The 12,184-nt window shown below is 29.5% G+C and overlaps 1 protein-coding gene across 7 annotated transcripts in view; it reads right to left on the reverse strand.

Annotated features, from left to right (window-relative positions):
• Positions 1–335: 335 nt before the first annotated feature.
• LOC106784991 (transient receptor potential cation channel trpm) overlaps positions 336–12,184 on the reverse strand; it is a 14,464-nt gene continuing 2,615 nt past the window's right edge. For 4 of the 7 annotated variants that reach the window (XM_014745071.1, XM_014745070.1, XM_014745069.1 and 1 more), the window contains 17 exons: positions 11,029–11,085; positions 10,337–10,523; positions 10,029–10,242; positions 9,798–9,957; positions 9,588–9,724; positions 9,317–9,473; positions 9,085–9,247; positions 8,697–9,005; positions 8,070–8,616; positions 7,771–7,982; positions 7,518–7,685; positions 6,159–6,218; positions 4,779–4,991; positions 4,281–4,629; positions 4,022–4,167; positions 3,354–3,944; positions 336–3,274 (listed from right to left, as the gene is read on the reverse strand). In XM_014745071.1, coding sequence (XP_014600557.1) covers positions 2,105–3,274; positions 3,354–3,944; positions 4,022–4,167; positions 4,281–4,629; positions 4,779–4,991; positions 6,159–6,218; positions 7,518–7,685; positions 7,771–7,982; positions 8,070–8,616; positions 8,697–9,005; positions 9,085–9,247; positions 9,317–9,473; positions 9,588–9,724; positions 9,798–9,957; positions 10,029–10,242; positions 10,337–10,523; positions 11,029–11,085 — 4,840 coding nt within the window. In that variant the 3' untranslated portion in view covers positions 336–2,104. The remainder of the gene's footprint in view (positions 3,275–3,353; positions 3,945–4,021; positions 4,168–4,280; positions 4,630–4,778; positions 4,992–6,158; positions 6,219–7,517; positions 7,686–7,770; positions 7,983–8,069; positions 8,617–8,696; positions 9,006–9,084; positions 9,248–9,316; positions 9,474–9,587; positions 9,725–9,797; positions 9,958–10,028; positions 10,243–10,336; positions 10,524–11,028; positions 11,086–12,184) is intronic. The other 3 variants (XM_014745074.1, XM_014745068.1, XM_014745072.1) reach the window with 2 other exon arrangements.

The following is a 12,184-nucleotide window of genomic DNA, read 5'->3' on the forward strand; positions in this document are numbered from 1 at the left end:
CGTACTATATGTATAATATAAATGGCATGGCACTTAATTTTTTTAAGTATACAAATACATTAATATTATGTACAAATGAACATTTACAAACTCTTTTGAAAAACTATTATGGATACTAAGAAACCAGTGTTTCAAGTTAAGAGTTTTGTTTTTATGTAATCGTGCTTAAATAATATGACACATATTAAATATTAATTATTTCCTTAAAATATTACGGTCATATTTTTCGGAAGCACCAACAGCAAACATTATAAGTCACACATCATTCCATAAATATAAATTAATTGGATGATGTAACTCACATATTGGAGCATTAACTGTGTTTTCTTTAACTATTTCTTCTACATTTGTACGTGACATTGATGAAATTTAATAACATTTTGTTATGTGTGTGACTTTAGAATGAAAAAACATTAGTATTCTGATAATATATCTCAACTAAAAGATATAGTAAGTATATTAAACAGTATACCGTAGGATACTTATAAAGGAACACTATGAAGTACTGAATAAAATAAAATAAAATAAAATAAAATAAAATAAAAGAAAAGAAAAGACAATTAAAATCAGAACATATTATTTAAAATGAGTAAAAATTAAATAGCATTTTAGTGTGTTAGAATATAATTGATATATATTCTAAGCAATAATTCCCAAGCTTTATCTTCACTCTTAAACACTTATAAGCTATACACAATATATTTTCGTCTATATAAACTAGGCAATTTAGATGCAGGTATCAAAGTTCCTTTAAATAGTTGCAATTGTACTAACGCAGATTGGCCTAGTTCCTTAGAACATATCTGCGTGATATGGTTCGCTTATAATGGTCCGTGAAGTCCGAGTCTGACGCAGTAGAAAGTGCGTGTTTATATAAGGCCCTAAATATATATATTTCAAAATACGTTTAAAAGTATCCGGCAGTAAAGACAATAAAGCTGAGAATGACAGTAGTTAAGTCAATACTAATTCTTATCTTTTTTTATTATAATGTCATCTAATTTTAAATATTAGAAAAAAATGAAATCAATAAAAAAAAAAGAAGAAAACGAATTAAAACCGGCACATCTATTCTAGTCCTGTTATTTTCTTAAATAAATAAAATTACATAAAAATTGTCTAACGCGTGTAATCTTTGATTTTTTTCTTTTCTCTTTCTCTATTTTTTATACATCATTTTAATGTTCAATAAATATTTGCAATGTTTACATGATTCCTGCTTAAAGCTTTCTAAAAGTTATTTAGTTTAAAAAATCATTCTTGTACATATGAAATAAAACACTGTAAATACTAAAAATTAAAATTTCAAATGTACAGCAACACTAAAAAGTGTTTACAACCATAAGAAATGTTAATAGCGTTTTATAATATTATATTACTGTTTTATAGCGCCAGCATAAAATGTATATGTAATAAACATTAATACAATAATTTCCTAAGTACAAATTAAGAAGTATAGATTTTTACTATGATCAAATGAAAAGATCTCATAAATGACGATAACTTCTTTTTTGCTATTTTTCTTTTTCTTTTTTTTTTTTATATAAAAAGACTTAACAATCGATACTTGTTACAGATTTACGGTTGACATTGTATCATCAAATAGGCACAAAAAATTGATGCCTATATTTAGTGAACTCATATAGCTTAGTTCACGGAAAAATACCAAAAGTGCTCACGTAAAAATATGAATTCTCAAAAGTGTGCTTTATCTTAGAAATAAAACGTATAATGTGCATTTTAATGTGAACGTATTTAAATATATTAAATGGCATTATTATTATTATTATTAGCTGATAAAACATGAAAAAATGATTGTTCACTCACTCGCACGGCAATCAATCTAAAAACTAAAAGATTTTGCAATATGCAAAATTCTTTTTCAAAGCTTTTCATGTTTATCCTTTGCGCTGTTCATGTTATAAATCCTGAATTCTCTAAAAAATAATGAGAATTCAACGATTTATTGTATAAATTCGATTTACAACTAAAAATAAGATTTTCTATCTAAGATACTTAAACTATATAGCCTCATTTTATCGAATCGCATGCAGTACATACACCATATAATATATGTAACGTGCAATCGGCATTTTGGATTATCTTAACACATAGTTTCGGAAGCTGGTGCTGGTACCGTACTCATATTTTTATCGCTCGGATCGGGTGATTCGGGGTCTCTGATCGCAGGTGGCCTTGAAAGTGTCTGTTCTATTTCTCTAGTAACGCTGATCGTAGGAGGTGGTCTACGAGAATCTTCATCAATCGCGGAAGCTCTTCGCAATTGACGATGCTCGTGAGATATGGAAAAGAAGTTAGTAGAGACAGCACCTTCTTCAGCTGGATTACTGGATTCGTCGTCATCTTCTTTGTAACGTCGTTGTATTAAATCTTCCATTTGTTGATAATCGCATTCCTCGGCATCCCGTAAATGTTCGTTTTCCATTTGCCAAGCCATCTCGGGATTGTTCATTTCCGACATATTTCTATTCCTCGACAATGGGGGTGAAACTGGTGGCGTTCTTGGTGGACTAAGAAGACCGCAATAACTTTCTAATTCGTCGGTTATACTGGTATATTCCGCACGCATCGCTAAAAGAATGGATCTTTGAGTACTCCCAGCTGAAGTTACGGAAGATGGAATCACTGCAACGCGTGGTTCCGCCCAAGTAACACCTCTTTGGATATTTGGTGGAGGCATTAGTACTACGTCATCAGATTCTGAACGAGTTCTGCTGTTCTGTCTGACTGGACGTTCGATTGAATCTTGTCTGGGTGGTTCTGAAGCTGGAGCTTCACTGCTAGCTTCTCTTTCTAATGATACTTCTTTTTTTATCGTTGATTCCGTACCACCTACTTCCTTGCTAACTTCGCTTTCTTGGCTCGTAGTAGTCTTGACGTCTTCTGGACCATTCTGAGGATCAACGATGCTTACCGACGAATCATTTCTTGTTAAATTTTCACGAGAAGTTATTGTTTCTGAATTCTTCAAAACGTCATCCTCCAAAGGTTGACCAATGTTTAAGAAAGTGGCGTCAGTTTGAGAACGCAAAAGTCGCTTACGTCGCAACACGAGACTAGGTAATTGAGTATGAGAATCAGCTTCTGAAAAAGCATCTGATCTTTCCGAAACTCTACGTTGACGGATGTCTATATCAAAAGTAGAAAGCCCTTCGTTGGGCATGTGAGTTGCCATGAAACGATGAATTACGCCAAGATGCGCCAACGTTTGTTCGCTTAATTCTTCCAATTTGCGAATACGAAATTCGACGGCCTAGAAATTAAAGATCAAATTTTTAATACATATATTTCCTACAATTTGTACTAAACATCGATCGATTAATTTCAATTACCTGAAGAGAAGCGTTCTGCGTATGCTCTTTCTTATCAATATCTTCTATTTTCTGATGCATATTTTCAACCCTTTCAGTAGTAATTTTAACGCGTTCCTCGGTAGACATTTGTAATTTAAGTTCCTGTTCACGAAAATATCCCTCAACGCAATCCTCTTCAAAATCATATAAACGTTCTAAATCGTCAGCCTCAAGAAATAGTTTAAGACCGTTATCGCACGTTTCACCAGTACTTCGTTTACCTCGAGTAAGGTGTCTTAGTAAATATTTTACTAATAGATATACATGGCAAACCGCGATAAGTGGTGGAGGTAAGACCGGCTTTTGTTCATATTCCATCACAACCGTAAATCGTTGAAACATCCATACTTGATGTGCAACAGCATTGACTTCGTTGAATATATTATTGAAAACCGCAATCAATAAATTGATTAATAATATGTTAGCAACTAAAAGGTACACGGACATAACTGCTGGTGTAATCCAACGACCTGGAAGACATTCTGGCATGCCTGGTTCATTTCCACAATCGGGATCTATATTGTCCGCATACACTTCTCCGTAAAGCATGAAATAAGGTTCCATAAAAATCTATAATCATAACAACAGAGGAAAATTAATGACCATGAAATAATTTTTTATAAATATTACAAATACAAAATACGTACATCACGGATTATTCGCCATTTTGGTTCTGTATTAGGATTTAATATAGCTTGTCTTGCTACTCCAAAGCTCATGAGAACAACTAGTAAGAGAACTACGAAATATATCATATTTTTTACCATTTTTCCCATCATTGTAACCAATGGACCTAGTCAACAACAATGAACATTATTAATATTATATAAATAATAGCTTATGTTATAATTAAATAGACAACTATAGATTACACATTTAAAATATTATTTTTTAAATAAGACGTACCTAAATATTTGTTAACCCCAAGAATATTAAGTATTCTTAAATACCAATAAATACAATCAACGCAATATATAACTCGACCTACGTCAAAAGTCGAATGACGAAATCTCAAAGCAAGACCAATTTGAAAAAATATTATAGCAGCTGCATCGCAAGGATTCCACATGTTCCAAGCCCAAACGCTAAATTTATGAGAGAGTTTTGCTGGCTCTGATGTTGCTATTTCACGTACTTTTTCGCATCCCAATGTGCAGATGTAAGATATCGCGTAGATCTCAGCTGCCGATGGGTTTTCACTCATTTGTATGAGTATACAGTAAGAAAATAAAAGTAAAAAGACGATATACGCTATCTGAAAATAAAATAGTCAAAATATTAAAGTAATATACAAATAAGAAATTAATAATCGTTTATACATATATAAAAAAATATATAATAATTTTTTAAAAAGACTCATATTAACAATACCATTTTAAAAAAACGTTCCTTGAATTTACTTACAGCATTGGCCCAAAATTTGGTAATTGGTGCGGTATAAAATTCATACAATTTTTTCTTTAATCGTAACGGTCTACTGTTTTTGTTGTCGTAGTAGTCTGAACGAATGCCATACGCTCGATGAGTTCCTTCATCGTTATCTGTCAATACTTTGCCATTTTCTTGGACAATTGTTTCTTTTACAATCGTCGTCGAATGTTCACTGCTAATTAAAGCCTACACACAAAGCACATTAAATGTGAGAAATTTCAATTATTTTTTTTTACGAAATAAAACATTACATATTTCATGATAATAATTTTCTAGACAATTATCTTTTTTTCTGTTTTTTTTTTTTTTTCGTTGACAAAGTAGCGAGGCTTATATGAAAGTTTGACATATGAATAGACAAAAATTACATAAAATATTCAATGAACAATATTTAAAAACGAATACAACATATGAAGTTATTAATAATATGCATTTATGATTATAAAATAGAAGATGGATAAGATAACAAATTACATTCTAAGATTAGAAAGTTATCTAAAATAATAGACAATACTTAGATTTTTATTTAATATGCAAGGTATGAAGGGTGGTGATAGAAATGTGACACAAAACATATTTTCAGAAATTGAGAAAAGGAGACAAATAAATGAAGAATATTTCGTTTCAATTATTATAATGAATAGCAATGGATAGATTATTTAAAATAATATTATTCTATTTTTAATGAATTCTTATGTATAAAAAAACATTTTTAAAGGAAACAAGATTTATTCAAACAGGGCTTCATTGAAATATAAAACTCATTTGTAAAATAGTAAAACGAAGTATTTAGTTACACTAAGCATGCTAAAAGTACTCTCCAATTTCACCTAGCAGTTAGCACAGTTTAGTCATTTGATAATTATAAAAGAAATTTTGAACTCATAACAAGGAAGCTTGGAAAAAAATCTAAATAATTGTAAAATCTTACTCACATTTGAGAATAACAAAAAATAGAACAGAGTGCAAAATCATTTTGATCTCAGATAATATCATATAGGCTATATATTTTTAATTAATATTAATTTTAAGATAATTATTTTTTCTTCTTCTTAATTTCAAGTGTAGTATGCAAGTACCAATCCACATAATTTCCTTTAACTCTTAATAAGATGTTTTCACTGTATGTACATTTTGTTTTTTACTAGAAGAAAAAATTGATTGGACAAACAATTGATTGGAAGAGAGCATAACAGCGGATAAAATTATGCTTAACAATATGAAGGAACATATAAACAGAAGCAGCTAGAAGGTGCATCAGAAGGTGCATAATTGTTTTTAGAGAGAGAGAGAGAGAGAGAAAGAGAAAGATAGAAAGAGAGAATCACTGTGCTCAGGTTAGTATAAATATACCTTAATGCCTTGATGGCTGCTGCATTTGTTGCGTATGCTGAGGCTCCTGCGTAGATGTTTCTAAAAAATAATTATTATGCATACCCACATGGTCTACGTATTAACACAACTGATGAGAGTACCCTCTTAAGTGTGTTTTAATAACATATTTTTTTTTTCAAGCGCTTAGAAAATAGAAATACACTGAAAATAATACAATTACTCATTCAACATAATTTCTATACTCTACTACACATTAATAATACTGCCTATGTATATAATAATAATAATAATAATAATAATAATAATAATAATAATAATATATATACTATGAGCAATATGAATAACAAGAAATATTACTCTTATTGTAATAAAACTAAATTTGTTATATTACCTTCATTTGAGACATTGTTTTCAAGAAAATTTATAAATTCTTATGGCTCATTAAACAATTTTACAACACAACATTCCAATTAATACATTCCAAATCGCTCATATCAGGCATTAGTGACATTTGTAATAAATACTATTAAAGTTAAAAAACTGATTATTAAATTATAAGTGAGAATAAAATTTATTAATTAAAAATATCACTTTTGGAAAGTATTAAAGCCAAAATAATTTAAGAAATAAAAATAAAATTTAGAAATAATGTTGTATTTCTTATTTATTTAAATGATGAATTATGTAAAGCAATATTGGACCGTTTATTCTGACAATGGTAACATTTATGAATAAAATTAACTTACACCACTTTCATAATAAACGGTTCAATTTAATGATTACAAAAAAGGTATATTTATAAATCTGTATTAGTGAGTAACATTTCGATAATACGAGACATTATTTTGCCTTGTGAAGGAAAGATTTATCTTTCCCAATTTGAATAATAAATTAAAGAAATGAAAAAACCAAGTATAACTCAATGTTATTATAGTGCTACTTCAGTTATAAGCAATAATGTATTTTTGTAAATGCCAAGCTTACAGAAGCTACGTGTGCATCCTGTACAATATTGTAATTTTTAAAACCAGCCACCAGTGTTCTGAGTTCATAATTAGTAAGAAACAACAAATATTTTTATGATCATATTATGGTAGAATATAACTATTTCCTTTATAAATGTTAATATATATATGAAAAAAAATCTACATTTCAATTTCATGTTTAAAAATGATTAAAAAATGAAAGTTAATTTTATTTTATGAATGATATATATCCTTTCATTTTCGAACTATTTATGTAATAAGAAATATATATAAATATATGAGATTAAATATGTAAAAATGCATAAACATACTTTCGATAAGACATTTAGTCACACAGTCATAAGAAATGACTTGGACACAAGGCACTTCAATAAATCTATTTTATATTTACCTCAACATCCGGACCATTCGATGCACCATGTTCTGAGTCACTATCTTCCTTTTCATCTTCAAGAGCAATCAAATGTTCTTCTTGGGTTTGCGGCATTAATTGTAATTCTTCTCGACTTTTAAATTCCAGTCGTGATATATAAACAGGAAACAGTAAACCGAGAACAACCTTTATATAAAAATACAAGTTAAATATTTTTCTTTATGAAAAATTTTATTATAGAACTATTAATTAAATTCATTTTCATAATCACCTTTAAATTGGTATTTTTACGAGTTCGAAGACCACCCATCCATAAATCCGCTAAAATGATTTGACTACAAGGATGAGCTAAAAGTGGACGATGATTAGCAGTAACTGCAAGTGATAAACAAGTTTGACCAGACCAATTTTGAAGTTCGGATGTCAATAATTGTTGTGTTTGATCATCGTCTTGACGATAACAAAAGTCCAATAATTCCAGAGCTATTTCAATGATAAAATATATATCATTAACAATTTTTCATATTACTTATTTTTTTACTCTAAATAAAATTTAATTATTAATCATACCAATATTTTCAAATTCTTTTCCGTAACCACGTAACTCGTCGTAAACTTCCGTTTCAAGATCATCCTCAGCAGCTTCGTGAGCCATTGCTTTATACAATTTCAAAGCAACAAGTGCTTTAGCTAAAGCTTCTTCTCCGTGTTGCCACATCAACAATGCCATTTGTTGTCTTTTAGTCAATACTGCCCAAATAAGTAATTCGTTGAAAGGATAATCAAAAAGTGGTGTATCTCGATTAGCAGGAACAGTTTCGGCGAGCAAACTCATTGTCAAGCTGTCTGATTTATTACCAGATCCTGAATAATAACGAGTAGCAGAACTTAAAGCACAACTATTCCTATGCATATGTTGTTGTTGCCCACCAGATCTTTTCATTACTTTGGTATAAATAACACGAAACCTTCTACGTGTATATTGTGCACGATAAGCTCCACCCATGAGTTTGTTGATTACTAATCCAATATCGTGTAAGGTATACATGTATCCACGTGGAATATTAGGCCTTACATCTCGCAAAATATAGCCTAATGTATTCGAAGGACCTTCTTTCTAATTAACCAAAAAGTAAATAAGTCTTGACATGTATAAATGTTAATTGCAATAATAAACTAAAGTGATAGAAGACTTACTGTGTTATAGAGTTCTTCCAAACGAGGTATAGATAAGAATTTTCTCATGGATACACCATTTTCTAAAAGTAGTTTAACGAAATCGATTCTATCGTGCTGTAAAGCTTGCATCATAGCTTGTTCTAAAGCACCCGGTGGCCATTTCTGACCATATACAAAAATTTCACTACGAGCTATATCAACTCTATTCCATATTAAAGATAACGATAATTGTTCGGCTGGAGATAATTGTTTAGATTTGAATAATGCTGTTAATATTGTTTGATCCAATTCTTGTGGTCGATCTTGCGTTATCCTGAATACAGTTATCTGTAAATAATATTTTATTTTAATTATACTCGCAAATCGAATTTTGTTATAGAAAACTAAATTTTATTGAGCGTCTTACCAAATGTTTTTTACGAGTACATTGAAGTAATTCAGAGTATAATTGATTAGTTTGTTCAACAGAAACTTTAAAAGTGCGTTTGATAGTATCCAGGAGATGTTCTCTCATACTTTCCAACGGTCCTTCACCTTCTCCTGCTTCACTATCTCCTTCACTGGCATATCTACAAAATCAAATATATTTTTATAGATGAAATCATATCTTTGGATTAATTTGTTTTTAAGCTTCTTACTTGTGCATAAAAGCGATGAGATCAGCTGCACGTCCCGATCCATCGCAAACAACAACAGGAACTGGAGGAACATCAGTAACGTATTCCAATACCGAGCGTATCGTGTTTGTTCCTCCTTCAATTACTAATGCTACTACAGGTATGCTACTGTGTGTATCTGTACAAATAATTTTTTGTTATAAAATGATAAGTGTACATAAACATATATTACTGTATATTATTTTATTGCTAAAATACCAAATAAGCATATTTCTATCGTACTAGGACTCACACGGCTGTAGTTTTAAATTAGATATATATTTTTCTAATTTCCTACGCAACACGATTTCTGCTCCATATCGACCTTCGGTACCATTATCCACCAATAGAAAATAAGCATGTCGGTTATTCAAAACTGTATATTTTGTCCTAAAAAAAATAAAAAGATTTGTTAATATACAATTAAAAAATAATTCGTGTAGTAAAGAAAATGATTTTTTACCAAGGAGAAGAAAGGCAATCGTATGGTACTTCTTCACCACGTCCTATTAATTCGTGATTTTTATCTAAGACCCCCCATGGAGCTATACCTATGCTTACTACTCGACCTTGTCGTTGCGATCGTTCTAGCAATAAAGCATCACCAACTTGACGCGTGACTCCTAATATATCAATAAAATATCATTAAAAGTATTCATCTCTTTATAAATCACCATTAAAGAGTACAACAAACCTGTGTTTGTTCCTCCAGTAAAAATCCAGGCTCCAGTTGTTTTAGCAGCTTTCAACAAACCTTTGCGTAAAACTTTTTTCAGACTTGGCTGTAATTCGAAATTTGGTCGACCACCGTGAACCGTAATCAATAATTTAGGTAATCCCAAATTCCATTCTCGACACAATAATTGTACTATGGGTTCTGGTCGAGTATCGTGAGATAATCTTACATACTAAAAATAGATTTGATAAATATATTGTTGTAGTATTATAAAAATATATTCAATATTTGTTTAGAAATTTAATGTATGATTAAATTGATTATACCTGTGCTTTAGTTGGATGTGGCCCACCTTGAAATTCGATAGTACCATATGCATCAGTTGGATAAGTATGTGTATTTTTTCCTGGTGACCATTGTTCACGTTCTTTTTCTATGGAACCAGTGTTGGCATAACTTTGAACATCTGCACCAGTTCCGCAATGGTAAGTATAAGAGTAACCACAGCAACATCTGTAATTATAAATTATAATTACTAGTCTTTATAAGCAATTGATTACTTATTTGACAGAGAAGTTCTCAAAGAATATATTTAATGTTTGGGGCTATTAAGATTTGATATGTTTTATCAAATTCATTTAATTTTCTTACTTGACGATAATTTCAATACACGCTGTTGTATTGTATTTAATAATTATCTGCGTATGCTATAAAGTATGACATTCCCATAATACTTTCAGCATTTTCTCAACTAGATAACAAATATAAGATGATCAAAATTTAATTTGATGAAAGAAACAAGCGATGCAAATATTTGTAATAAATGTCACTCACCAAATGTAAAGCAAAGTATAAAGTAAAAAAACAAAAAGAAAATGAGTCTTCATGAATGAATTTGTATTTGTCGCAAAATTTAATGTATGAATGAAGTATTAATGCGTTTGAGAATGAATTGTATGATCGAAAGAAAGCAGTATACAAAATGACGATTAAAGCAGAATGCACTATGAAATCTCACCTGGAAGAAGTGATCACATCGTATTCTGCATTCTTATCTCCCTGTACTTCTGTGAACCTATAAACGGAATGAAATCAGGAAAAATAAATCAAATGGAAATGAATATACAAGAACACAATATTGAACGCATAAATAATTGAAGAAACTATAAGTTAAATATACCACAAAACACAATGTAATATAAATTAATTTATTTTTTTTTTTCTAAAGTTAAATAAATATGACATAACACAAATGGAACGCACTTTTAAATGTTAGTTAAATAAATTATAAAATAAAAATTATATTGATATATATTGAAAAAATAATAAGGAAATATTTTCTAATGCTACTGTGCATTGAAATGAAATATGTTAAAAATAAAAGATATGTGTGCATGAAAAATCTGACTATGATGTTTTGAAAATTTCTGATAATACAATAACCAAGGAAGCTACTGAAGCAGTTAGTAACAGCCAAGATGATGTAACACATTCTCTATTTCCCAGTTATTATTCTCTCTTAGATAAAACGATGTAATAAAAGTATATTAAAACAACAATTACGCAAATGATAATAAAATATTTTATTCGAAGAATGAAATATTTCAATCTCTATGATTAGTTATAACATCGAATTTAAAAAATAACTAGATTAAATGTAAAAAACACACTGAATAGCACACGCCACATATTTTCATTTAAAATGCAATCTATTAAATTCTTAATTAAAATAGTGGTATAGTTTACTCTACGTCGTATTAGAGTGCATTATCTTATATAATATATATACTTACAAAATATCTAAATGTTTTATAAGAAAAATATATTTAGTAATAGATTAAAAATACGTTACAGCCCACATACTTTTTCTTTTCTTTTTAAAAATAAATAAATAAATAAATAAATAAATAGATAAATTTGCTTTTTCCTCCTATCCTTCATTAAAGGGTGTTTCTTTATTCACCACCTGGGGATGCGCCACGTGGAGGTTATAGTCTCCTCCCGTGGACAGCCCACAATAGTAATAACAATAATAATAATAATAATATATTATTATTTAATTAAACAATATATATTATATATTATTAAAGTAGTTTTCATTTTTGAGAACTCTCAAATTAATATTTCTAATTATCAAATTAGAACAATAATATCAATGTTTATAGATAGAATTA

The sequence above is a fragment of the Polistes canadensis genome, unplaced genomic scaffold (assembly GCF_001313835.1).
Source record: "Polistes canadensis isolate GaletaPanama2010 unplaced genomic scaffold, ASM131383v1 scaffold_43, whole genome shotgun sequence".
Classification (NCBI taxonomy): domain Eukaryota; kingdom Metazoa; phylum Arthropoda; class Insecta; order Hymenoptera; family Vespidae; genus Polistes; species Polistes canadensis.